The sequence below is a fragment of the Perca fluviatilis genome, chromosome 11 (genome assembly GCF_010015445.1).
Source record: "Perca fluviatilis chromosome 11, GENO_Pfluv_1.0, whole genome shotgun sequence".
Taxonomy (NCBI): domain Eukaryota; kingdom Metazoa; phylum Chordata; class Actinopteri; order Perciformes; family Percidae; genus Perca; species Perca fluviatilis.
The window spans coordinates 35,810,977-35,838,489 of record NC_053122.1 but is presented as its reverse complement, the minus strand read 5'-3'; the positions used below and the strand labels follow the sequence as shown (position 1 = coordinate 35,838,489).

Below are 27,513 nucleotides of genomic sequence, written 5' to 3'. Positions count from 1 at the left end.
ACATTTATAATTATTTTTTTTTTTATTACATTTAGAGCTGCATTTATGTCAAAACCTAGATACTTTCAAACATCAAAATGTCGTTTATTAAATGTATTTGTGTCAAAATGACATATAAACATCTTTTCTATTCTATTTTGCCTGGAAACGCTTCCAACACACTTGCATGTCACGTGAAAAATAGGCGTCGGTCCTATTTCTAGCATGCCTGCGAGACGTGCGTGTCACGCAGGCAGTGTGAAAGCTATAACCTGTTAACATGGGAGCCGAAATAAAAACGGACACGCCACGCAGCTGACATGCTCACGCCACGCAGCCAGTGTGCAAGCGGCCTTAGGAGTGCATGGACTTGAGTTTGCTCAAACTGTAATATGGCCTGTGGTGCCTGTGTGGATGATAGAGGATATGATAGTGGATGTGGAATTGCTTAAAATCGAGGCGAGGAAAGAAAGAGTAGATCTGGTTAGTGCATTTTATGAATATGAAGAAATTTAAATATAAGGAATATGTGCGAATCTTCACAGATGGATCAGAGGATCCAGAAACAGGAAACACTGGATCTGCTATTGTAGTCCCGAGTTACAGAGGGGAAGTTTCTAGAAGAATATCAACTTTGTTAAGTGTATTTACAGTGGCGCTATATGCTAAATTGATGGCTCTGGAATGGGTGGAATCCAGACCAAAGAAGGCCCTGGTCTGTAGTGACTCTCTGTCTGCCCTGTACACTCTTAGATCAGGAACTTCTAGTCGACAGGATTTGCTCTATGAAATCATGACAGCACATATGGAATAAGAAGACAAGGTATTAATATTGTATTTATGTGGGTTCCTGCTCACATAGGCATGTTGGGTAATGAGAGGGTGGACAAGCTAGCCAAGCAAGCAGTAAGGAGGGAAAACATAGACACAGTTATTAAATTATCAAAAACAGAAGGAAAGAGCATTGTGTGGAAGGAAATAAACAAAAAGTGGGAACAACAAAAGGGAAGACATTTATATAACATCCAAAATAGTGTTGGTAATGTAAGGCAGTGTTTCCTTTAGGATTTTTTAGCAGCAGGGGGAGTGGGGGACACTCCCGAACTGACACTTCGCTGCAACACCAACAAATATATTTATTCACATCTATTCACACACACAATGAGGCATATTTTCAGTTGTGATTGAACTGTATTTTTTGAGTTACTATATAGGCCAACTTTGATCTTGACTTATAGGCTAAGCATTCTGTAGCAAATAACAATAAACCCACTATTAATTACATTATCTTAATGCAGTCACTACTTCAGCATGTAGATAATGCACCTGAAATACAAACGTGAGCAATCACTATAATATCGAATCAACAGCCACGTGCAGTTTAGCTCGCAGGTGAAGAATACAAACAATGGAAATCACCAGCTAACTTAATTTAAATGTTCAAGACCTGGCTTTTAAATGAACTGACAACAGAATATATACGACTTACAGTTCTCAAGGACGTACACAAAAAATCTCAGCTGGCTTATCATCCGGACAGCATCTCTTCTTCCTTTCTCCCTTTTTCTGCCGAGCGTGAAGCCTTGTCCGCGCTATTCTCCGACATGCACTCTAACAATGCATCCCTATTTCTGATACCGTGGGGGGCAGAAATGTTGCTGTGTGGAGGGGCCGCTGTCAAATCAACATAGAGGAAACACTGTGTAAGGAGAGAAGGAGGAAATAGGAAAGAGGAGACAGTCATCATCAGACTGAGAATTGGGCATACTTATTTAAATAGTACGCTTTTCATCATGGGGAAACATCCAACAGGGTTGTGTAATAGGTGTCATAAACCAGAAACTGTGCAACACGTTTTAACTGAATGTAGGAAATTATATGTTAGAGAGAAGGATCATGGAGGATTGAGGGGAACTGGATTGGGAAATATACTGGAATGTGGAGGAGGTGAACAAGGCATGCTACCTTACAAATAGTAGGTACTTGTACTGGCTTATGCATAGAATGCCAAGAGAAAGGAGATGTAGTACATGTACTTTTTGTATGTGAGAAATATAATGATAGTAGAATAAACTGGCAGGAAATGGAAGGAGAGAACGCAATACATGATATACTTGAAGAACAGGGTATGACGCTTTTGACGGTATTGAAGCTTTATTTATTTTTCTTCATAATACTGGTTTAATGAAAAGAATATAATTTTTTTAATGTTATTTTATTTTATTTATTTCTGTTTTGTTTTTTGTTTTTTTGTTTTGAATTAATTCAAGCCTAGACTCTATGAAGTTCATGGTATTACACACTCCTGTACAGTTGGTGGCGGTATAATACAAAAGTAGTAATCTGCCAAAAGAAAATTTGAGTTGTTGGACAGAATCGGAGTATCTAGCTGGCAACTGTAGGTGAAATATGACACCAGTAGATGGCGGTAGTGCAACACAATGGATGTAAACCGCCGTGAAAATACACAGAAGAAGAAGAAGCAGAAGAAGGAGAATAATAATAAGAAGAAGAACACTCAGCAGCAGCTAACGTTAGCGCCTGTAGCATGGATGTATTAAGATAACTGTAGCCCGTAGCTCCGCCGTCAGCTGACGTTGTAGCGCCTGTAGCCCCGCTGTCAGCTATCTTCAGCGCCTGTAGCCCCGCTGTCAGCCTACGTTACCGCCTGTAGCTCCGCTATCGCAGGACTAATGGAGAAAGGGTTCCGTCAGTGGAAGGAGCAGTGTCTCAACAAGCTGGACCTGAGTAAGAAGGGACAGGTGGATGAGGACATCTCACATGTGGTGTCTCTGCTCAACGGCTGCGAGCAGTACTTCACCACCAGCTCGTGCTCCGGCAGAATCATCCTCATCGACGGGGTGAGAGTCCCGAGTCAGAGCTCAACTGCGTTAGCTTAGCGTTAGCATTACCCTGCACTGTGGCAAGCTAACAAGCTAGAAACGTCTGGAACGTAAACCTGTTAGTGTCTGGAGGCTTTCATCCTGGGTTTGTCCTAATACCTGCAGGGTAACGTTTATTCATTCGGCGTGAAACACTATTATTACTATTACTATAGCATAGTGCCTTGTCTCCCTGCAGGCTCAGAAACACGGCTGCGTTTGGCTGTTTGTCTCACACCAGCAATGCCAATCCGATGACCTGGTAAGATATGATGACCTCCTGATATTCATCTAATAAAAATAAGTTATAATAATAAGTTTATGTTGTGTGTTGCTCAGATGAGCGCTGTGGCCCGCTCCAGTGGAGATGCAGTGTTGAAGTTCGAGCCCTTCGTGCTCCATGTTCAGTGCAGGCGGCTGGAGGACGCTCAGCTCACGGTGAGAGTCCCACCTTCACTGTAGATTGGGAGTTTTACCGGCCCCTTTTTTTGTTCATTTATTAATGCAATATACACTACCGGTCAAAAGTTTGGGGTCACTTATAAATGTCCATTCCCGACAGAATACCAGCTGAGATCAGTTGCATTGTTTTTTAAATCAGGGCAGCAGTTTTCAGATTAAATTATGTGCTTACATAATTGCAAAAGGGTTCTCGACTGTTGTAGACAGAAGTGGCTGAAGAAACGCTTGAAATTCCATGCTTTTTGGTCTAAACGTCATACCCAAATTAAAAGTGGTTCTCGGAAAACTCGGAAAATTAGAATATCGTGCAAAAGTTCATTCATTTCAGTAATTCAACCTAAAAGTTGAAACTAATATATTATTATAGACTCATAACAAGCAAAGCGAGATATTTCAAGCCTTTATTTGTTATAATTTTGATGATTATGGCTTACAGCTTATGAAACCCCAAATTTAAAATCTCAGAAAATTTGAATATTACATGAAATCAATAAAAGAAAAAATTTAATTCAGAAATGTCGGCCATCTGAAAAGTATAATCATGCAAATGTACTCAGTACTTGGTTTGGGCCCCTTTTGCATGAATTCCTGCCTCAATGCGGCGTGGCATGGATGCTATCAGCCTGTGGCACTGCTGAGGTGTTAGATGCTTCAGTAGCGGCCTTCAGCTCTTTTGTTAGGTCTCATGTCTCTCATCTTTCTCTTAGCAATGTTCTGGTCAGGCGAGTTTGCTGGCCAATCAAGCACCGTAATCTCTTGGTCATTGAACCAGGTTTTGGTACTTTTGGCAGTGTGGGCAGGTGCCAAGTCCTGCTGGAAAATGAAGTCAGCGTCTCCATAAAGCTTGTCTGCTCAAGGAAGCATGAAGTGCTCTAAAATGTCCTTGTAGATGGCAGCGTTGACTCTGGACTTAGTAAAGCACAGTGGACCAACACCAGCAGATGACCTGGCTCCCCAAATCAACACAGACTGTGGAAACTTCACACTGGACTTCAAGCATCTTGGATTGCGTGCCTCTCCATTCTTCCTCCAGACTCCTCCAGACAAAATTTGCTCTCATCAGAAAAGGGGACTTTGGACCACTGAGCAACAGACCAGTTGAGCCCAGTTGAGACGCTTCTGACATTGTTGGTTGTTCAGGAGCGGCTTGACAAGCCCATGTCCAGGATCCGTCTGTGTGTGGTGGCTCTTGATGCACTAACTCCCGCCTCAGTCCACTCCTTGTGAAGCTCCCCCACACTTTTGAACGGCCTTTTCCTGACAATCCTCTCCAGGCTGTGGCCATCCCTGCTGCTTGTGCACCTTTTTTCTTCCACACTTTTCCCTTCCACTTAACTTATTCATGTGCTTTGATACAGCACTTTGAGAACATCCAACTTCTTTTGCAATTACCTTTTTTGAGGCTTTCCCTCCTTGTGGAGGATGTCAGTGATGGTTTTATGCACAACTGTCTTCCCCATGATTGTGAATTCTACTGAACCAGACTGAGAGACCATTTAAAGGCTCAGGAACCCTTTGCAGGGCTTTTGGATTAATTAGCTAATTATAGTGGGACACTTTGAGCCTACGATATTGAACCTTTTCACAATATTCTAATTTTCTGAGATTTTGAATTGGGGTTTTCATAAGCTGTAAGCCATAATCATCACAATTATAACAAATAAAGGCTTGAAATATCTTGCTTTGCATGTAATGAGTCTATAATAATATCTTAGTTTCACCTTTTTAAGTTGAATTACTGAAATAAATGAACTTTAGCACGAGATTCTAATTTCCAAGTTTCACCTGTACTTATTGAATATGGCCATATTGGAAAGGTGATTGATGTGGGTGTGTTTGTGTATTTGAGAAGTGTTGTATTTATTTTTGTTATATTTTTTTGGGGCTTTTTTTCTTTGCTCTTTTCAAATGGAAATGTAGTAAGCTGAGACATGTGGCTAATGTCCTGTGTTGTCTGTCACCTATCAGATGGCTTTACAGCAGTGTATTCTAATCGTTTACAGATGTATGACTTGGACGGAAATAAAAACCCTCCATTCTAGCCTCTGTAACTCTGTGTCAGTAAGGCCTAGAATCACCCTGACACTTGTAACAAAACCGTGAGAGTGTTACCTTTTCAATGATATCAGGCACACCCCAGAGTGTCAAAGTATATGGGAGCTGTACCACTTTTAATTTGGGTATGACGTTTAGATCAAAAAGCATGGAATTTCAAGCGTTTCTTCAGCTACTTCTGTCTACAACAGTCGAGAACCCTTTTGCAATTATGTAAGCACATAATGTAATCTGAAAACTGCTGCCCTGGTTAAAAAAACGATGCTCAGCTGGTATTCTGTCTGGAATGGATATTTCTAAGTGACGAAAATAATATAATGTCCGCAACACTGCTTTAAACTCCCATATTTAATATAAAAATGCAACGTTTCAGCTGGGTCGAAACGTTGCATTTTTATATTAAATATGGGAGTTTAAAGCAGTGTTGCGGACATTATATTATTTTCGTTTTAAGTATTTTCATTTGTCCTGCACCTGCCAGAAGGTGGGATGTGCACACAGTTACTTTTTTTATATATTTCTAAGTGACCCCAAACCTTTGACCGGTACTGTACATTTTAATGATTCATCCAAACAACAAACGCAAAGCCTATTCTGCATCTACAAATGTGTTCAGTCAGTTAAGTTGGATTTGTGTTTTGGTATTATTCTACAGTAATGCTTGTTTTGTATTTACAGTGTCGAGGCAATGGCACTGGTGCCTTCAGGCCCTGTTTACACAAGAACACTCGCGAGTGAAAATTTAAAAATATTTGATCAGATGTGCCTTTCGTTTAGATGGCGACGGTGTTTTTTAGGGCTTGTGAAACCACCCTCCAGAGTGGAAATCTTAAAAACGCTCCACCGTCGCGTTCCCATCTAAAGGGTAAAAAATGCAAAAGTCTGCAGCCTCTACTGTTGTGCCAGGCGACCCACCCCATATTTCTTTACATAAATCAAAATATAGAGTGATTACGCGCCCATGGCCACTCTGTCGTTGGGTATCCACAGCCTGCCTGGACTTGGTCCTGGATGGCTTTCAGTTTTAATGATATCTGACTTTTACAGATGGCGTCTTTCTCGTATGGATATGGTACAGGATGCTGCTGAAGAAATTCAGTCCATATTTCTATATATTTTTGACTGGCAGGACTCCCAGTCTACGCCCTGTTGTACCACCGGCATAAAATTGTCAGCTTTTGTTGTTCGCTTCGCCATGTTTTGGTTTGGCGCTGCTAGGGAGAGGAGAGGGAGAGAGGAGGAGAAGGAGAGAAGTAGGGCTGCTCCCTCTTAGTCGATTAGTCGACTAATCGGTCGTTTTGGTCTTAGTCAACTTAGATTTCTTTAGTCCATTAGTCATGTTTTATGCTTTTTTCATGCTGAATGACTTATTTCCAAGAAACGTATGAGCACATCTCTGGTAAACAAGAATTAAAGTGGTGCTTTTGCATGACTCTTTGCGGATAAACTCAGATTGACAGATCTGTCGATTAAATCAACTCATCGATTAGTCGATACAATTGAATGAGTGTTAGTCGACTAAGAATTTCTTCAGTCGAGCACAGCCCTAGGGAGAAGTAGAAGGAAGGTTCTACTCAGGCGCCTGGACTTGGTGGTGTTGTGTGCCAGTGCTTCACACTACCACCTAGCTGCCTGGTGTGCATACTACATCAAATTTCACACACTTTTACGTCACCATGCGCACGCAGATTCCCCCCCAAAACGCTTGTCTAAACGCGGAATAGAAAGTGAGAACGCAACGCCACTTTTGCTCCTTCTCCAGGGTCCATGTAGAGTCTAAAGATACTATGTTACACAGGCTCTGTATTCTGCAGACCGCTCTACCTCGGTCTCCTTTTTAAAAACGCACTCTCCCAACATAGGGCCTACTGCACAGCCAACTCCAAGAACCAGTGATGAATAAAGTGGGCCTATCTAAATATCTGTCTGATGTACATATAAACTAAAATGTTATTAGTGTAACCAATGTAAATTATATATTATTAGCAATATATGCATAATCAAAATGTCTGTTAAAACAAGGAGCTCCACACACCAGAATCTGTTTTCTAGATGACAATTTATGTGTATTTTGAAACAACCACAAGTAGATTAAGTGTTCATAAACCGCAGAAACGGCCAAAAAAAGGCCAAAGTGCCACAAAGTAACAGACTATTTGTTTCTCTATAATAAGCATACATACAGTACAGGCCAAAAGTTTGGACACACCTTCTCATTCAATGTGTTTCTTTATTTTCATGACTATTTACATTGTAGATTCTCACTGAAGGCATCAAAACTATGAATGAACACATATGGAATTATGTACTTAACAAAGTGTGAAATAACTGAAAACATGTCTTATATTTTAGATTCTTCAAAGTAGCCACCCTTTGCTTTTTTTGATAACTCTGCAAACCCTTGGTGTTCTCTCAATGAGCTTCATGAGGTAGTCACCTGAAATGGTTTTACCTTCACAGGTGTGCTTTGTCAGGGTTCATTAGTGGAATTATTTCCCTTATTAATAAAAAAGCAAAGGGTGGCTACTTTGAAGAATCTAAAATATAAGACATGTTTTCAGTTATTTCACACTTTTTTGTTAAGTACATAATTCCATATGTGTTCATTCATATTTTTGATGCCTTCAGTAAGAATCTACAATGTAAATAGTCATGAAAATAAAAAGGAAACGCATTGAATGAGAAAGTGTGTCCAAACCTTTGGCCTGTACTGTAAATCCCAATCATACTTGGCTAAATATAGGCCACCATCTCTACCTTATGATGATTTCGGTACACCAAAGGTAGATTTGCACTCTGGAGTTTGGCTGATAAACTGCACCCCCACTTCTGCGCGCAGGGACCCCCCTGACATCAGATTTAATCCTCTTCTGAGCAGAAAATCCCCTTTCACATACAGCCGAGGAGACCGGGAGGACCAGCATGATGTGCACAAGATGTAGGATGTTCTATAAAGAATGGATCATTAGTGTAGGTTTTATTTAATCAAAAAGTAATAATTACTAACTAAATTAACAAGAAAATGATCATAATGGGGTACCTTGTAATCGGAGCAGAATGGCAACTTTGTTACCATCATCTCCCAGAAGGCATGGTAAGACTTGTCCATGTAGTTCCTAAAGATGAATGTCCTCATGGATTGATAGTCCTCTCTGGCCAGACTGGAATCACAGCAATTTTTGAAAAGAGTGAAAAGAAAAACTGGTTAAAACAATCTAGGTTAAGAATCAAAGTAGATGTTTGAAATGTTGCTCTGTGTTATCCTTTTTATATCTTTTATGATAATTTAAGAAGAGTCACTAACCTTGTTAAGACTGTGGTCTAGCAGGAGGTCCCGCTCCTCTGCACCATAGTCTGTCAGCTGATCTCGTTGCTCTGAATCATGACTGAATATCTTGAATGACTTCACTGCCTTTGCGATGTAGACTCATCTATCAAGGAATAGAAAGACAGAGTTGAGAGAAAGATGAATGTGTCATAATGATAGCTAATTTTAACCGATTTTTGTTTTTAAATATACTCAGCAAAAAAAAGAAATGTCCTGTCACTTTCATCTGCTTATATATTCTAAGCAAACTTAAAGGTCCAATGTGTAGGAATTGCTCCCATCTAGCATTGAGATCGTATATCGCAATCAACTCTCTCTTGCACCACGCAGTTCAAAGTAGGTATTGCAGCTACGGTAGCCTTCGCGCTTCAAAAAGCTGCTCTCTTGCTCTTTTCAATCTCCTTTTTCTTTTTCTGGGCGAAGAAGAGGACTCCTGTTCCTGAAACTTGGAAGAAGTAAAAATGTATCCAAAACTTTTTAGTCTTTTAAAAATTATGACTTTTATTATTGTGTAATGTCAGAAGGACTTTAACTGTTTTCCCAGTCAAATTAACTTTAATGAGTGCATATTGAAATATTATATTGTTGGTTGGCAAAAAATGCATCTCAAAATGCATCAGATTGATGCTTTAAAATATGGAATATTTAAAATTTTCGGACCCCCCTAGAGGGGTAATATCCTTCTCACCTTTTTCACCCCTGACCCATTTTCATGCCTGATTAGCCACTTACAGTGACCATTCCATATCCTTTTCACACTCATTGGCCTGCCACAGATTCCGAATTCATTGACGTTCCACGTTAAAACATTTTTTACTGGTTGCACATGTGTGACTGGATGTAAAATTCAGTCGCACACTCAAATTTTGGTCGCTAAATGTGACCATTTGGAGTCTGGAGCCCTGAAACTCCCAATGTCCATGTCATTGTCATAAATCAATATTGTGTGTTTTGGTTAACAAAGAGCAATAATAACTTTTGTGATATGGTTTTGGTACAAATGTTTTACTTCTTAAATCATGCGACATAGCTAAATTGTTATGGAAGACATGCTGATCAAGCATCGAATATTTCAAATAAAATCGTTTTTATTTCCTTTTTGTGTTCACGTTGTAGTAACCTGAATATATCCCAGCCGTGTTTACTGGGTAATTTTAAGCAATCATTTTGAAATGATTATATAATTTCCAAAAGCGTTGGAACGCAGAACCGGGGAAGCTGACTTTGCAGTTAGCTAGCTAGTAATATTTGCGCACCCCGTTCATCTTCCCCGTACTGCCTGAACAAAACAAAATGTAACACTTTGCGCAGTGTTGTCCAGTCCAGAAAAATGCCATGTGTATATAAGCAGAACCAAAAAAATTGTATGGGGAAATGGTTTTAAATTTTGTTCTAATTTGGAACCAGGTTTCCTACACTTGCATGGAACATGAACTAAACACTTGCAATCCAAAGCATGGACTTGGTCGTTTAAGGAAGTTTTTGTTTAGAAATAAGTTGTTCTGTGTTGTTTCATGAGACCTTGATAGTGGGTCATTTTTTTTCAGTGTACTGTTTATTAAATAAACCGACCACTCGGCCATTAAAATGTCCTCTGTCTCTCCTCCAGCACTCAGTGGCCATCAACTCGGGTTTCAGGAACTCTGGTCTCACTGTCGGCAAGACAGGGAAAATCATCACGGTAGGCTGTTCCAGGACACACACTCACTTAGTCAGTAGCATCAGTAGGACCGTGCAGTCTGCTGCATGTGTTCCATATCCTGTGTAAAACGTCTCCCTGCTGTGTGTTGTCCCCTGCAGGCGGTCCGCAGCACCCATGGCTTGGAGGTTCCTCTCAGCCACCAAGGAAAGCTGCTGGTGCAACAGGAGTACATCAGTTTCCTGACTCAGATAGCCAATCAGAAGATGGAGGAGAACCTCAGACGGATCCACAGGTCAGTGTGCTGATCCCCTCTCTCTCCTAACGATGGCTGTTAGCCACCACACTAAGGAAAGGTTCTCACTAATTCTGTGCATCAGAATTGAACGCGCTGCGAGGGGAGCTCAAGTTTATTTCTTCCCTTCTCTCCAGATTCTACCAGAATCTGCAGTCAGCGCTGCACGCAGACAACCTCCCAGCAGAACCACAAACGCACCACCGCAGTCAGGAGACCAAGAACCAAACAAGTGTGTACAAACGGAGGCGGAGGAGAGAACGGCAGCCTGGGACTGACTGTTGCCATGGTGACGGCTCCAGCATTGAGCCAGAGCTGGACGACTGTCTGGACCTGTTCACATGAAGACGTTGACTGGAGAATGGGGTTGCTCTTTTCGGAGTGTTTCAGTGCAGGCGATCACTTTTATTTCAGAGCGCTGGATCACCTTGGTAACCTACACTGCTCCGTCCGCCGGCTCTGGAGCAGGTTTAAGTCCATCGACCGTATCTAAGAGGGCCACTTCCGCTTCCCCCCGCTGTACCAAGTGGAGCCAAAGTCTCCCGGATACGGCATCATCTTGAGTCTGCGCAGTAGTGATCGGGCGATAAGGCCGCCATGACAAAGTCCCACCCATACACCCACCCGACCAATCAGGAGTCGACTAACCCCATACTGCAGCCAGCCACCAGCGGGCCATCCAGATGTTTTGGCTTCACATACAGTCTTTGCATCAACCCCTGTTTTAAGTCAATAGATGAGTTTAAAATGTGTAAATGGGGGGCTGTTGGATCCATCACTCACGGACAGAAGAATAAAATCAGGAGAGTCACTTTGATTTCCATGATTTTACAGATGAAACATTGCGACAGTGCGATCACAGCAATAAATAGAGCTAAACCCAAAACGGGTTCAACTACAGCTCCCGTGAGGCTTTGCCTGTGCTTCTGTGGCTAAGACTCCTATGTATGCTGTTATTTAAATGACAAGGTGCTCATTTAAATATAGACAAAATGACAGAATTATGTTTCAAGTAGGGATGCACCGAATCCAGATGTTTGGGGTTCGGCCGAATACCAAATCCACTGGTTAAGATTCTGCCGAATACCGAATCCTCCTCCCATCCTCAGTCCATTAACACAGTAAACACATTAATGAAGCAGTGGTGTAGTCTAATTTATTGTAGTGGGTATACTGTGTGTGTGTGTATGTGTGTATATCTATCTATCTATCGGATACACTTTTATGCACCAATTTACAGTGGAAATACCTTTTTATTAAGCCTATGTGAAGAAGAAAAACACAGATGACAATTCAAAATATATCAAATTTATAATGGAAAGTATGTTGTTACGTGCCATTGCGCATTTTTAAAGATGATAATTTTTTGGGGGCTTTTCTCTTTATTAAAGTGACAGTGGATGGACGTGAGAAGGAGAGATGGGGGATGACACGCAGCAAAGGGCAGCAGGTCAGATTCGACCCCGTGCCGCTGCAGGTCTCAGCCAACATGGAGCGACCGCTCTTACTGGGTGAGCTAGAGGCCGCCCCCCAACCTACCTCCTTACCAGGACATTTAGCAGTCTAATACTTCCTCACCTTACTTCCTGCTTTGCTCCCGTCATAACTACTACGGCCATTAGTGGGCGCCCCCACTAGAAACCTAAATATAGGTCAGTATGATGCTGGAACAAACCACTTCTGGGGGGTGTTTTTAGGAAAGGACAGTGGATTAAAAATGGAGCAGGACTTGAACAAAGGGTCTACTACATTAGAAACATTAGCTACAGACGGTCATAGATACTGTAGCTGCAACAGTTGAACTCCTTTCCTCACTTCCAAACGTGTGTGTTTTCTCATGTGAACCTGAATGCATCATCAGGTTTGAGCCTGTGGAAGTCCTCAGAAGAAAAGCTCAGCGGCACAACAAGACACCAACAGAAATACAAGACTAAAATTAGATTCAGTCTTATTTGATTTTTATTGACCAACTGTTTTAGATTCCTTCAACTGCAACCAACAATAATCCACTTAATAAATGTGATGAAGCTAATACTGTATCTAGGTTTGGTGAATGTCTGAAAGCCATAATTGACTACTGTATCCGTGTCATATTCTCATTAGGGGCTGAGCTCCCCCTAAAGGTCTCCTCCTAGAATCGCCCCTGAGTAACATGAATCTATGCTAAAGCCACAATATTTCATATTATATTTTTTGTAACTCACAATGCTGTAGTCGCAAACGCATTTCTGAAACTGATGTAACCTGCAAAAAAGAAAGGACATTGCCGGGATTCACTGCAGGGTTGTGCGGCGATGTGGGAGAGTCACCTAAAGGCTCATTTGTGTGACCCCCCCCCCCCTCCTAATGTAGCACAAGAAGACTTAGGGCCCTATCTTGCACTCAGCGCAATTGCCTTTGTACACCGACGCATGTATCATTCCTATTTTGCACCCGACGCACAGCGGACTTTTCCCTCCACAGACGCACGTCGGTAAATTAGGGAATGTATTTGCGCTCCCGGGGGCGGTTCAGCGAAAAGAGGAGGCGTGTTCAGGCGCAAACGTTACTTTGTGCTATTCTGCAGTTTCAGAAAACAATTCCGCCACTGACCAGGAAAAACCTGGTCTAAAGTCAGTGCCGCCTTATTCAGATGCTATTTTAGGGGCGCATGCTTGGCCATAATGTAGCATGTGCACAACGCGCATACACTTCTCTCATCTAAATGGATGCAGCAGTTCCCATTTTTGCAAACCATACATAATTACAAAGGAAAATATACTGAAAATGCGCTTCAGGTGTTTGGATAGATCAGGAGGCATTTTACAGTACAGTCCTCAAAAACTCCCAGCATTCTTTGTGGCTTGTTGTGCTTTAAACAACATTTCCATGAATCATGGATGTGTTGATGACATAAATGAGGAAATATTAGAGGACTTAAGGAGACGTGATGTTGAACTACGGCGGGATCTTGTCCGGGAGTAATGCGCGATGCGCTCCGGGTGGATGGAGATGGAGTGGGGGGAGGAGGAAGGGGCACAGCAGGAGCAGGTGGTGCGTTTGGAGGCCCACGCTCCATGGCTGCAGCAATCCTCTCCAGACTTGAGGAGATGCGCCCGAGAGGCCGCAGCAACATCGCCACCCGGACAAGACGGGCATTTATTACTTTGCCGCATCTCGCATCGGCAGCTCCCGCTGGCGTGCGCCAGGCAAATCCGCCGTCATAATAGCAATCCGCCATGGAACAAGCGCCCTGCTCTTAAAGGGAATGAGAGATGACGCTCTGATTGGTTTATTGCACGTTACGCCCAAACCACACCTAGCTACTTCAGACCAACCCATTTTAGATTTGCGTCGGGCGCAAGACTCATTTATCCCGCCGTTATAATAGCAACAGCGCCCGAGATCCGCCCACAAAGCTACTTGCGTTTTGCGTTTCATACTTGCGTTTCAGATCGTTAAAATAGGGCCCTTAATGTTTCACAGTAACTGTTTTTTCCCTGATATCGTTTATACATCTGGACGTTTCCGACCGCACTTGAAGGCAGCTTCATTTCCCGGAGAAAGAAAAGAGACTGAGGCAACCGTCAGCTGGTCCACAAACTCGCAGGCAGTTCAGTGCTCGTGTTTGGTGTTTTAAAACGTTCTTTTGGCAGAGGCAGTGATGGATGGCGTTTCAGAGGCATTTCAACCAGTTCACACGCCACACCTCGTATTTCTCACGCTGACGAAGGCACAAATGCACTGAAAGCTTAATTTTTTGATTCTATTGCGCACTGCAGTTATTTAGAAAAGTTTGCTATTTAGGCAAAGGTAATCTTCTAACCCTATCAGTGGTTGCATTACTTTCTCCCTTGACAGTCGTTAAACTTCCATCATAGGCTATGTGTGCACCGCTGCTGCTGTGATTCACACGATCATTAATATCCTCTGCACTCGTGTTTCGAGGTAAAAATTAAACCTAAAAGACTGTGGAGCAGTACATGTTAAATATGAAATCCAAAGGACTAGTCAGTCCCTCCAGGATGTCGGCAATTCACGCGAATTCATTCAACCAATTACCGTGACTTTGGTGCGACTCGCAATTTTGACCAATCACCGCAACTTTTCCGCAAATTTGACCAATAACCGGAGCTTCCCGCGACTAATCCCAGCAGTCCCATGTGCCAGACTTTGTATCAGTATGTGACTCTGAGAGCCACTGACCAAGCGGGAGTGAAAGAGAGCTTGTTTCCGATATGAAGACGAGACTCGAACATCTCACATTTACCAACAAAACGTACAGTGAAAGACCATGCAAAACATTTCAGACCGTCCTGCCAACCTGTATACGTTTTAACATATGTCAAATCTGACACACACACACGGTGGATGCAGGAAAAAACTAAGATGAGACGACACGATGACCTAAATTGAGGACAGCTACGCTCGTTATTGTAAGTGCAATGAGAAGTTAAAGTCCAATAAGCCCTTTATCAAACCGTATGAATGTGTGTCCCAGGCCAGGATAGGACATTAACTTAACAATGTAAAGATCAACAAGCCACTGACACGTTTTAATTTGATTCATTCAATAAATTATTATTTTGTCTTAAACCCACCAGCCATTTTCATATTATACCAACATTTGCAGCATCCTGAGCCTTTTTGGTAAGGTTACTAGGAAATCTCAGCCCAGAGTAGTTTTATTCTCCCAGAAACGAGTTTCCGTTTTATTTTTTAAGAACTATACAAAACTAAAATCACAACTTTTTTTTTCAACTTCCCTGTCTCCCGCAACTTCATTGCAACAAACATACAAAAGACATCACAACTTTTATTGCAATTTTTTACAAAAGCTTCCGTAAAATCAGGCATTTTGGGCCACAACAATCTCAAAAAAAGGCCGCGAAATCCTGGAGGGACTGACTAGTGGTGATTATCTTAACATTATAGGTTATATCAATAATAAAAAACATGTTGCATGGAATTGTTATGATCTAGTGACATAGATGCTCAGGCTCAAGTTCTGTGATCCTATTCTATGTGTACAGTAGCCTATGTACTGCTGTTCAGTGGACTCGTTTGGGGCCGAATTTTATTTTATCTACATAAAACAATTTGTTTTATGTGGATGAATCTGTCTGTAATTAATCAGATTTACCAATTGTTATAATTTATTTTGCTAGTCAGTTATGAACAATAGTAAAAATTGTACTGCTAGTGCCATGTTCGTTTGTTGAGAAGATACAACTTCTCTCCTTCTATTTAGATTTATTTCCAAGCAATAAGGGGAAAAAGGGTACGGGATTCACAGCTGTGGGCAACAGTCTACTTCGCTCTGAAAGCTCCGAAGAAAGTGGCCCCGATGACCTAGTCCAGACAGCCGTAGTCTTCTCCCATTGGTTGGCTGGGGCCAGTTCTACTCGGCTGTAGTCTTCTCCCATTGGTTGCCTGGGGCCAGTTCTACTCGGCTGTAGTCTTCTCCCATTGGTTGCCTGGGGCCAGTTCTACTCGGCTGTAGTCTTCTCCCATTGGTTGCCTGGGGCCAGTTCTACTCGGCTGTAGTCTTCTCCCATTGGTTGGCTGGGGCCAGGTCCTCTTTGTGCAGCAATTCCTGGTCCTGGGTCAGTGACAGGTGAGAGTTGGTAAGATGAGCAATTCAAAAATATGTCAAAGACTTTAAAAGAAAACATGCCTGAGTTTGTTAAAGTGTATATTTTGTATTTCTGTTGTATTCATATTATTTAATATGACATTTATACTATTTTTGACAAACGATAGAACTGACTCAAATGGTGTAACCATAAAAAATGACACACTCCTAGAGTTCATGCAATTGCTCTCATGAAATTAGTAGTTTATTTAGTAATACCCTATGAGAATATGTTTTATTATATTTATTTCTAAATTTAAATTATATGGGTTTGTCATTGTACTGGGCAAGACCAAATGCTGCAAACATCTTGTTTTATGTCTATTCTTTGACCATTTGAGTAAAAAAGGGTTTAAACACCCATTATGACAGTGTAGTAGAGCATTAAACAAAGCAATTGTACAAAAAATACTTTTTTGTACAATATTAGTCTTTTAGACAAAATACTGGTTACACCAATTGACATAAATCGGTTACACCAACTGACCATAAAACGTCTACAGCAAGGACAAGAAATTGACAGAAAATAGGCATCAAGGTCAACTGAATTGGATATTTTAATATATATTCATGTCATTCATATTCCATATCAAAAATAATTTCTTAACCATGAAGAAAAAGGATTCACTTGTGTTGTGATTTCAGTTCAGTTCTCATACAATTTCAGTTTGTAAAGTGTGTGTGTGAGAGAGAGATAGAGAGAGAGAGATTGTGAGTGAGAGTATAACTTTTTTTTCATTTCTTTCATCACTAAACTGTTTTGATTACATTTTTAAAAACCGACAACCATCAACGTGAGTTCATACCATCTGATGAGATCTGAATTAATTATTTCACATTAACATAACAATATAAATGAAACAGCGTCTCAGAAACTTAAGACTTGAAATATTCCTGACCAGAAAAGTTGAGTCTGTGGAAAAAACATGAACCCTTTCAGGCTGTGTGCTTGGAATTGTTTCCAGGCATCTTCTGGGAGTTTGGAATGACGCGAGTTCACAGGTTCTGGCTCAGAAATGATGCGAAGAACATCCGACTCATAATAGAACAGGATGAGGGCCAGGTGAAGACATTCTTCTCGGCTTGCTGTTGCATGCAGCTTACCTCTCCTTCTTCCCCAACCACCTGAATGATCTGCCCCGCAATGGTTTGCCCTCATATCTGACAAGAGCAAACCTTCCCTGCTTAACTTTCCTGATCTCCCACGCTGTCAGATGTCGAGGTGGTGGCTGGTGGGTCCCGGGAAATCGACTGCAGGTGGCCCATGATGCTTGCAGATATTGGGTCTTTTGCAAAAGCACGAAATGTCCCTGTACTGGATCACAGCTGGCTCTCCACAGATCACTTGATGAATCTGTAGTGTACCTTTCACAGCTGGAATGAAGGCCGGGACTTTCTCATCATATCTTTCAGTTTCTTCTTCTGAGATCCAGCAGCAACGGACACTGGACTCATCCTCCAGGAAGTTGAAGACATCCTCTGCGTTCTGCAAATCGCCCCCAGGACTGCTGCATCAGCAAGCCGCTTTACGGCCCCACCAGCGCCTTTTCATGGGCCTTTTCACTGAAATTCCACAAAACATTCTTGAAACTATAAAGAAAAGGCACTGTACTTAATAAATAAAAAAAAAAAATCCTTTTCCTCTACTGGTTAATCCTTGTGTGGTCCTTCAGGTCACCGGGACCCGAAGGACCACACAAGGGTTAACAGGCCCATCACTTATGGTGGTGATGGCATCCTTCAGTACAGGCTCCAGGTGTGCCCACACAGCACGCTCATCATGGCGGAGTGAGGCAGAGATGGTGGCATGGGAATATGTCAGTGCCGTGTATACCACGCAGGTAATGGATGGTGGCCTGTTTGCGGCTGCCACCGAAATTAAAAGCTTGAATTTCTGTATTTAATTCGCAGCTGTAGTTTTCTGAGAACATCTACATGGATGCAGATTTAATCATCTTGTAACGTCTCTTTTGTTTCTCTGAGAGCTTTTACTCGATGGAGCCAGTTGAATTGGTGGTTTTGGCCAGAGAGTCAGCAGTCTTCCCACTCTGTCACCTTGGCAAAGCTGGCGTAGGTTTTTCCCTCCTCTGTTTTGGTGATTCCTCGACCACTGCTGCCAAGTTAGAATGTCTTCATCCAGAGGGCTCTCAAATTCCACCTCATTGTAGCAGCATTTTACACACACACACACACACACACACACACACACACACACACACACACACACACACACACACACACACACACACACACACAGGATACATACACTGTTTGCTGGATGTATCACATGCAATACCCGCCAGCAGTTCTGAAATTCTGTTTGTCTGTAGAATGCCTCTCTGGTAAAAAAAATTCAACAATGAGCTTAAAATTTTCATGATCAATGCATGCACATGAATTTCTGTCTTTGACTGGAGTAATGTAAAACGGACAGTATCTCACAAACTGTCTGTCCGAGGGGCCGTCGTCCTTCATTTTGGCCGATTTGACGTGTATAATCGGCGGGGCGGGCACTGCCGGCAGTCGGACTCAAAAGACCCATCTGATTGGTAGAGTGCTAACCCGGAAACTAGAGTCTCTATGCAATACATAAATATACAATGCAGGAATAACATTTTCTGAGAAGTGTGGTCGGCTTGGTATCGTGTACCTTGGCTCCAATGTTTGAATCATTTCACGGAACCCCGGAGTTTCAACCACACTGTAGGGTCGCATGTCTTTGCAGATAATTTGGCAATTGTTGCCGTGATGTTTTTCGCCCGAGCTGAGTTTTGGCCTAGTCTCTGACTGAACATGCAGGCGAGGCCTGAGGCTTCTGCAGATTTGACTTTACCTTGCGCTGCTGCTGCAGCGGGAACGCTGCAAGAGGTGCCTGGACGGTCGGTGTGGTTTGAAATCCCATGGCGCCTTAGTAGGTGGTTGGAGAGATTTGTCGTGTTGCCGTTGTACTTTACTTGACCTTTACATATCCTACAAACAGCGAGCGACTTATTTAGAACATCTCCGTCTTTGCAAAAGCCAAAGTGTTTCCACACACTGGACCGCAATGGTGGCTTGATAATTTCTCGCTCGTCTGCTTCTCCTCCGCCATCCGCCATGCTGTGTGTTGTTGTCTTTGCGTTGTCTGGCGCGTGGTGATGACGTCACGGATAGGCACACTGAATCGTGTGACGTTTAACGCCTTTATCATTAAAAGTGCTAAGAAAAAACATCCATATAAAGTCTGACGTGTTTCTTAGTATCGATACAATCGATTGATTACCTTTTAAAACGATGTTAGATCGATGTGTGTCGTCCGGAAGGCCAACTTGCCGAGCACAGATCAATGTAGTTGGATCATAGGAATATAAATCGATACATCAATGTAGTAGATGAATCGTCCATTTGATATTATTGCACTTTAAAGAAAGAGTGGTATTTATTTTTGTAAAGACATGATTATTTCTGCAACAAATGGACACTGAAACATGTTTACACTAGGGGAACGTTGTATTGTTTTATACCATGATTTGGGAAATTTGTAATAATCAGACTCTTTCACTCACTGACTCTGCGATTCTGTTTTCCAGGGTTTCATCTAGGAGAGGTGAGAGTAGTGATCCCCAATCAAAATCATGTTACTCCAGTTACACAATTTGAAACACGTAACATGTACATTATCCAATCTGCCCCAAACTGCTCAGGCTTTATAAGGGCCCTGGCCTGAAGACATGTACATATCAATACTGAGTTATAGTCACTGTGCCCCCTAATGGCAACAGGAAGTTACAGTAGTTACACTTTGATGTCCCCTATCTAATGCATACCTGTCAAGTATCCCGTTTTGGCCGGGAAAGTCCCTTATTTTACCCTTCTTTCTTGCCATACTCCCGTATTAGTATTTTCCCGTAAATCTCCCGTATTTTAACCTGAGTTATTAAAAAATAATTATACCCCGGGCCCGGGTGGAGTAAAAAAAAAACGAAAAAACATTCCCAATCTGAGCTCTGTCACTAGCCGTGCGATAACTGCCACCTGCAGTAGCCTACTACAGGTACTGTATGTGGCAGTTGTCACGAGGTGTGTGAGGATAGATGATGAGTGACAACGCGGGGGGGAAAAAAAGAAGAAAAAAAACAGAGACGGATGATGGACGCTACGACAGAGACGGAAGGCACTCCTGCCAAAAAAAACAAAATCCTAATGTAAATACCGCGATCAATGGGACAGCAAATTTACTTTTCTGAAGAGGAGCAGGGTGGGGGACAGTCACGCGTTTTGTAACTGCGACTTTAGCATCTCACACGGGGGAAGGAATGATGTATGTCCGCACGAGAAATCCGCCAAGCACAAGCGCGGACTAGAGGCACAAAAACATGACGAGAAATGCCACCGAGGCAGACCAGGTCACACGTGCAGAGGTAAAAATGGCAATGATGTGGGCCAAAAACAACATTCCTTTCTCCTTCCACAACGACTTCAACAAGTGTGTAGCTGACATGTCTTAAATGCAAAGTCTGCAACAAATTTGTACAATAACTCACTAAAAGAGTAAAGAAAAGTTATGTGAAATGAAAAGAAAAACTGTAAAAGAAAAGCAGTATGAAATGAAAAGAATGTGTGGAATGAAAATAAGATGTAAATGTAAAGAAAAGCAATGTTATAAATTGTAAATGTTTTCAGCATTCTGCATCAATTGGTGATTTTAGCTTTCTTTTACACCTGTCTTAAAATGTAAGGGATACTGGAGCTTGGTTGGGGTGGTGGGACTGCTCGCGGTGGGCGGCGGGAAAATTTCCCTTATTTTCAAATCCAAAACTTGACAGTTATGGGCCGTACCAATATCCATAAAAACACTACAGTGTATAAATAAAGAGCAGAGTAAACAAATAATAGGATTGAATAGATGGGTAGATTTTACGTTACAAAGTTGGCAAAGTATATGGAAAAATCATGAAATAAATGATGACTTGAGATACTTTACGGAAATGGCTTGGGATCCAGAATTTGTACCTGGCAAGACAGATAATATATTGAGAAAATGGGCATCAAAAGGATTGACAACATATATACAAATGCTTGAAAATAAAAAAAAAAGTAGACTCATTTCAGTCACTAGTCTGAAGGTACAACCTTGAACAGAGTGATTTTTACGAATATTTACAGGTAAGGTCATATCTTTTAAAAAATATAAAAATTCAAACCACCAGAGAAGAACACCCCTTAATAACGGTCTTGATAAAAAATTATAATAAAGCTAATAAATAAGCGCTGTCAAAAATATACAAAACTATTGAAAGTAATACAAATATCAATAATGGATGCCAACTAAAGTGGATGGATGAAATAGGGGAGAGGCTGAGTGAAGAGGATTGGAGTCAGGTGTGCAGTGGGATACATAAAACAACAAACTCTAAATATTGGAAGGAATTTGCATGGAAAAGTATATACCTGATTTTTCATTATGCCAAATGTTCTTTAAAATAAAATTAATAGCACTAGGAAATCACACTGCTGGAGAAATTGTACTGAAGAGAAGGCGAATCACTCATTTTTTTTTTTCTGCCCTATGTTAAAATCATTCTGGCAACTGGTTATAATGGCAATACAAAGAATGCTAAATATGAAAGGAAACTATTAATCCAACAGATATAATCCTTGGAAAATCCCCACCTGAGCTAAAACAAGAGACGGACCAGTATTTATATAGAAGTTTCAGAATTGCTGCCAATGACGCAGATAACAAGAAACTGGCTGAAGCCATTAATACCAACAGAATTAGAAATGAAGAATTTAAGTATGAAAGACGCTGGGCTAAATGGATACAACATAAAGCCAACAACTAAAACAGGAAAGTACGACGAATTTATATCGCTAAAATAATGTAAAGAAGAACAGAAGCAGGGCCGGGTTGGGAAAGAAAAACATAACTCGACATGCATAGTTAAACGCACCTAAGAGTAAATATGCGCACGAACACACACGCATACGAATATGAATAACAATGGATTGAAATTGTAGATGTATACCAGTTATTGTTTTTGGTAGACAAACTGATAAATGAATGAATGAACTAAGTTATTGTGTTTTAAGTTATTGTCTGGGTTAATTTATATATGGTATATATACACACAAATCAACTTGTATGTTTCTTAAGTAAAAAATGGGGAGTGTATGCATATATTGTATGTGTATACATAATTTATATATGTATAGATGTATGATTAGAAGTGTACAGGGGTGCATTTGTATGTGTATGTATGTTTTTTTTATTGCTATTTTTCTTTCACTATGAGGACTGCTTTTTTATTTTATTATTATTATTATTATTATTATTATTATTATTATCAGCACTGGGTGGACTACATAGACATGTACATATATATAACAAAAAATTGCAAGGATATGATAATGGTACTGCTTTGTACGGTAATGGATTGTTAATTAAGTGAAAGTATTAAAAAAGAAGAAATAGAGGCCGCACAGGGCACACCAGACCTGTCGGGGGAGTGCAGGCGTATGCGGCGGGTTGTCTCGGCAAGCCCTTCAACATTTGAACAGAGGATTGTGACTGCTATTGAATCTGCCAATCAAGACCCACCAACACAGGAGAAAGACCTGGACCAGGCCTTCTTGGATAGCCTGATCCCCGCCCTAAAAAGGACATTGATCCAAAAAAATGCAGCTACGAAGCTGAAAATGCACCAGCTGATATATGAAGCTGAATTTGAGTGTAAGCATTTCGTTGAATAGCAGTGATAATGTGTAACATGCTGCCATCTCACCTTTTCATTTTTATTTGTGTTTTTTGTTTTACAGAATCTGGTGCATCTGGTGGAGCTGTTTGGCACAGTTTTTGTTGAAGTGCAGACACACACACACACACACACACACACACACACGTCACTTTCTTTTTTTTTAAAGCCAGTTTTTTTGCTTGTCCTTGAAGGGCAGACACACACACACACAGACAAAAATGTGTAATAAAGTTCCCTTTAACTATTATTCAATATTGTGGTTTCATTTTGGGTTGAATTGCAAGAGAGAGAACTAGAAGAGACTGCAACTCACACACACTACTAGAAAGCGCATGTAGAAAGTGCACATGATTACTTTAATACTTTACACTTATACACATATAGAAGTAATGACATGAGTTTTCTACTTGAAATTTTAATTTAGTTAGCAAAAGAAATGACACAACACTGACATGGAATTGCAATTGATGACGTGGTTGGTCATTATGACACAGGATCATGTCGGTGGACACCTCCCGCCTTAGAGGAAAAGTGGGTGGTATAGGCCTCTCTGACACAAACTGCCTCCATGGTGGAATTATTGGCACCTTGTCGGATGACACTGGGCAAGCTGGGGGGTGGGTGGGGCGCCCGATTCTCCCTGGGTCTTGAGGTGCATGGTGGGGCATCACGGCAAAGAAGGTTGTGGAGGACACACGTTGCCTTCACGCACACCTCCACATTGTGTGTGAATGCTGCCACGTCACTCGACGGTAGATCCTGAACCTGGCTGCCAGCACACCGAAGGCTTGCTCTACTACCATTGTTGCCTGAGACATGCGGTAGTTAAACATCCGACGGCGTCTGCAGAGGTTCCTTCCAGGATGTGGACGCATCTGGTGACGGCGCAACGGGAAGGCTTTGTCCCCCACAAAGGTGTGAGGAAGTGGCCCGAGATCCTCTGCTCCAGGGATGATGGCATCTGGCGGGACTCCCAAGGTGCCTGCCTGGAGAGCGTGACCAAAGGCAGACTCCCTCAGTGTGCCTCCATCGCTCCCGCGACCATAGGCACCCACATCAATAATACGGAAGCAGAGGTTGGCATCGACAACCGCAAGGAGCACGATGGAGAAGGTCCCCTTGTAATTTAAAAAAAGGGAGCCCGAATTGGGTGGTGCCACGATCCTCACATGCTTCCCATCAATGGCCCCCACGCAATCGACCCGGAACTGCTCCACAATATCCTGCCAATCACTCTCCTTTGGCATAGGCATGTACACCCCCACTAGCTCCTCCCAGATAGCCTCGGCCACCTCAGGCACAATGATACCCCTTTTCCACCAAGGCAGAGCTGGTGCTGGTTTGGAGCCAGAGCCTAGTTTCAAATCGGTTCTTTGTTTTTCGACCACCAAAGCACCAGCTCCGAACCAGTAAAAGTGGTTCTTCAGTAGCACCAAATCATTGCTGGGCCAAAGGTAAGAACCGCTTATGTCAGCGGCTGGGGGTGGCGTTTGGCACTAACTTTGCTGGGAAAGATGAGACATATACAGTGACGTAAGACCTGGCTCTGTGCTGGCACTTTAGCTTGTGGAAAAGCAAACCGGTTCTTTGGAGGGTCGTCAGTCGAACCAACTCCGAACCGGCACTAGCTCTAGCTCTGAACCAGCACCTGGTTCTTGTTGGTGGAAAAGGGGTATCAGAGACACAGGGCTCTAGGCCACTCGGAAGGGGTAGGAGATGGAGTGGTAGGAGTCACCAGTTGCCAGGTGTCTGAAAGAACGTAATAAAAATATGAATAATAATAATAATACATTTTATTTGGCAGATGCCTTTCTAGATACAAAAGGACATCTTACATGTTTAAGAGGGCATAAAAGAAGAAAATACAATAGAATACATTCAGCTTCAACAAAATAGACTATAATAATATTGAAATAACCAAATGAATTGATAATGAAATAGTCAAATGATTTTCCTATTTATACAATTCCATCATGTAATCAACGTCATTTCATTGGATATGTTGGGCAAAAATATTCAGTCACAGGGCCGTGGTATTTGTAGGCTACTAATATACTGGGCTATGCATAGAAGAAGAAAAAACGCTGAGACAATATGCCTATTATCTATAATGTGATATGTAATATCTGGGGATAGAGACAGAGTCGAAACTCACCGAAGACAGATGGCTAGGCGTTCAGCCGGACAAATGCATCTCCGAAACCGGGTGTTGATTCTCTTGATCCGTGGACCAACATGGTGGAGGATGTCATCAAACTGACACCCTGAAATCCTCCCTGAAATCCTCACCGTCATTCAGGCGCAGCTCGGCCACCAGACGGAGAACTCCCCGTATTGATGCCTCTCCGTCAGGTAGTATTTCACCCACACGGAGCTCTTCTTTTTCTGCTTGTACTCCAGTACAGGAGAGCAACAGCAAGAGCATTTACCAGGCGACGATTTGCCATCATTCATGGAATGAATGAATTCTGGCTGTAAGTTTTTTTTTTAGGAGCATACCTGCAAACTACCGTATTTTCTGGACTATAAGTCGCTCCGGAGTATAACCGGCAATTTCCACTGGATGCGGAACGTCTGCGGAACGTCTCCGGAACGTCGACGGAGTCATTAGGTTTCCATTAAAGTCAATCTGTGTATTTCCACAGACTGCGGAACGTCTGCGTCCCGACTCCGTCCCAGTTCAGTCAGTCCGCAGCCCTCTGGAGCAGATACGCAGAGCTTCTATTTTTGACGGACGACGGAGAGCTCCGCAGCAATTCAGCACACGGCAGATAGTGCGGGACAGGAAGTCGAGCACAGAAACAAAATAAATATCCGGTTAATTTTCAAAATAAAATACACCGTGCTCACGGCGGTTCATATTTCCCTGAACTACACCTTGAAAACACAGCACAGAGCTGTTTCCCCTCTACTCCTCTGGATGGAAACAAACTGTTGTTGGTTTTGTGGTTCTATTCTACCTGAATTCGCGAGAACTTGTGGGTCCTCGTGACTACAGCTGTCAGTTACGGCCGCAGCCGTTCCGCAACAAATCCGGACCCGGTGGGTATTGACGGACGGCGGAGCACGCAGCAGACACGCAGCGGAGCCGGTCCGCAGCTGTTACGCATCCAGTGGAAATCCCCGGTAAGTCGCATCAGTCAAAAAATGCATCATGAAAAGGAAAAAAACATATATAAGTCGCACCGGACTATAAGTCGCATTTATTTAGAATTTTTTTTTTCTTCATCTGTCAACTACACAATAGCACACAGAACAACAGGCTGAATACAGTAGGTGTCCGGTTTGTTAACGTAACACATTAACAGTTATTGAACTATACAATAGCACACAGAACAACTAGCTACCAGGGCGTGGAGCATGGATGTATTAAAAGGTGTGGAGACGTAACTGCACCGTTGACGAGCCCCTCCCAACTCGTTCCTCGAACTCTGGCCATCTTGCTTTCAGCCCGCGATTAGCCGATTAGCTTTCTTTGATTTCTTCATTGCAGTAAGAGTCACCTTTTCTCCAGTCTCCCTCACAAGTTTCTCCCTCATTTCAAACTTTCTTTATGCTGCTCGATTACCGTTTTCGGCTGCATATTTTACTACCTGCAGTTTATCTCTTTTCTTTCTCAGTTTCTTTAGCAGCAGCATTCTAGTTGTCACAAGCCTAGAGCGCCCTCTCGCGGCTGTAGACGGTAATGTTTTCAGTATGAATTAACATTTAAAACATGTTCAATTATATATATTTTGATACATAAGTCGCACCTGACTATAAGTCGCAGGACCAGCCAAAGTAGGAAAAAAAGTGCGACTTATAGTCCGGAAAATACAGTAGTTGCTTTTCAGCGAAAATCGCTGTTTTGGATGGGAAAATGTCATCCACGTGAATCGTGTAGATCCAAAGACTTTTTATTTTGGGGCGGGGGGGTCCGAGACCCAGTGCTAATACGGCACCAGTGCCTTAACGACCGTTATCTACTGGACCGAATAGCAACTCGGATTTGGGTGCCTTATTTAGTTACGGTAACACTACACTCAACAGCAGGTAACGTTAGCCTACCGTTAGCTAGCAGCTGGAGTAAACACGGTTAAAATGCTGACAGCTAAACGGTGTAAAAGTGTGTCTGTATTTCACTGGAGAGGATTCCAACAACAGCTATATATAGTATAGCTGCCGTTGTCTGAAAAACAACGCAGATGTTGCGTTGACTTGAAATTCGCCTCGCCAGCCTTGTGCTGCATGCAAAGTAGTTGTAAAATACCCTTTTCCCATCCAGTGGTTGTTTTTTTTTCATTTAACAGGAATTTAGTGGTGAAATAAGTTATTGTTATAAGTTATTGTTATTAAATTTTTAATAAATCATTTAATTTTGAGCCGACTGTTGTTTTGGGCTCCGTTTTTTTATTCTTTAGATCAACTATCATATATATATATATATATATTAGGGGTGGTACGGTTCACAAAACCCACGGTTCGGTTTGTATCACGGTTTTAGGGTCACGGTTTTCGGTTCTGTATGGTTCTTATTATTTTT

At 42.0% G+C, this 27,513-nt stretch overlaps 1 protein-coding gene and 1 long non-coding RNA gene across 2 annotated transcripts; one reads left to right on the top strand and one right to left on the bottom strand.

Moving 5' to 3' along the window:
- Window positions 1–2,459: 2,459 nt before the first annotated feature.
- On the top strand, window positions 2,460–11,540 carry tyw3 (tRNA-yW synthesizing protein 3 homolog (S. cerevisiae)). The gene is made up of 6 exons (XM_039815623.1): window positions 2,460–2,840; window positions 3,061–3,123; window positions 3,201–3,299; window positions 10,316–10,387; window positions 10,507–10,640; window positions 10,778–11,540. The coding sequence occupies exons 1-6, from the start codon at window positions 2,673–2,675 to the stop codon at window positions 10,983–10,985; spliced, it is 744 nt and encodes a 247-aa protein (XP_039671557.1). The 5' UTR covers window positions 2,460–2,672; the 3' UTR covers window positions 10,986–11,540.
- On the bottom strand, window positions 8,233–16,065 carry LOC120568242. The gene is made up of 4 exons (XR_005640690.1): window positions 15,972–16,065; window positions 8,683–8,809; window positions 8,419–8,539; window positions 8,233–8,326 (listed from the first exon to the last, which is right to left on the bottom strand). It is a non-coding gene; the product is annotated as an uncharacterized LOC120568242 (long non-coding RNA).
- Window positions 16,066–27,513: the final 11,448 nt, after the last annotated feature.

Bases quoted from the DNA above. Each gene is read 5' to 3' on its own strand.
- tyw3 (XM_039815623.1), top strand. From the start codon at position 2,673: ATGGAGAAAGGGTTCCGTCAGTGGAAGGAGCAGTGTCTCAACAAGCTG. The intron at 2,841-3,060 runs GTGAGAGTCCCG...GTCTCCCTGCAG, and splicing joins GAATCATCCTCATCGACGGG to GCTCAGAAACACGGCTGCGT. The intron at 10,641-10,777 runs GTCAGTGTGCTG...CCTTCTCTCCAG, and splicing joins AACCTCAGACGGATCCACAG to ATTCTACCAGAATCTGCAGT.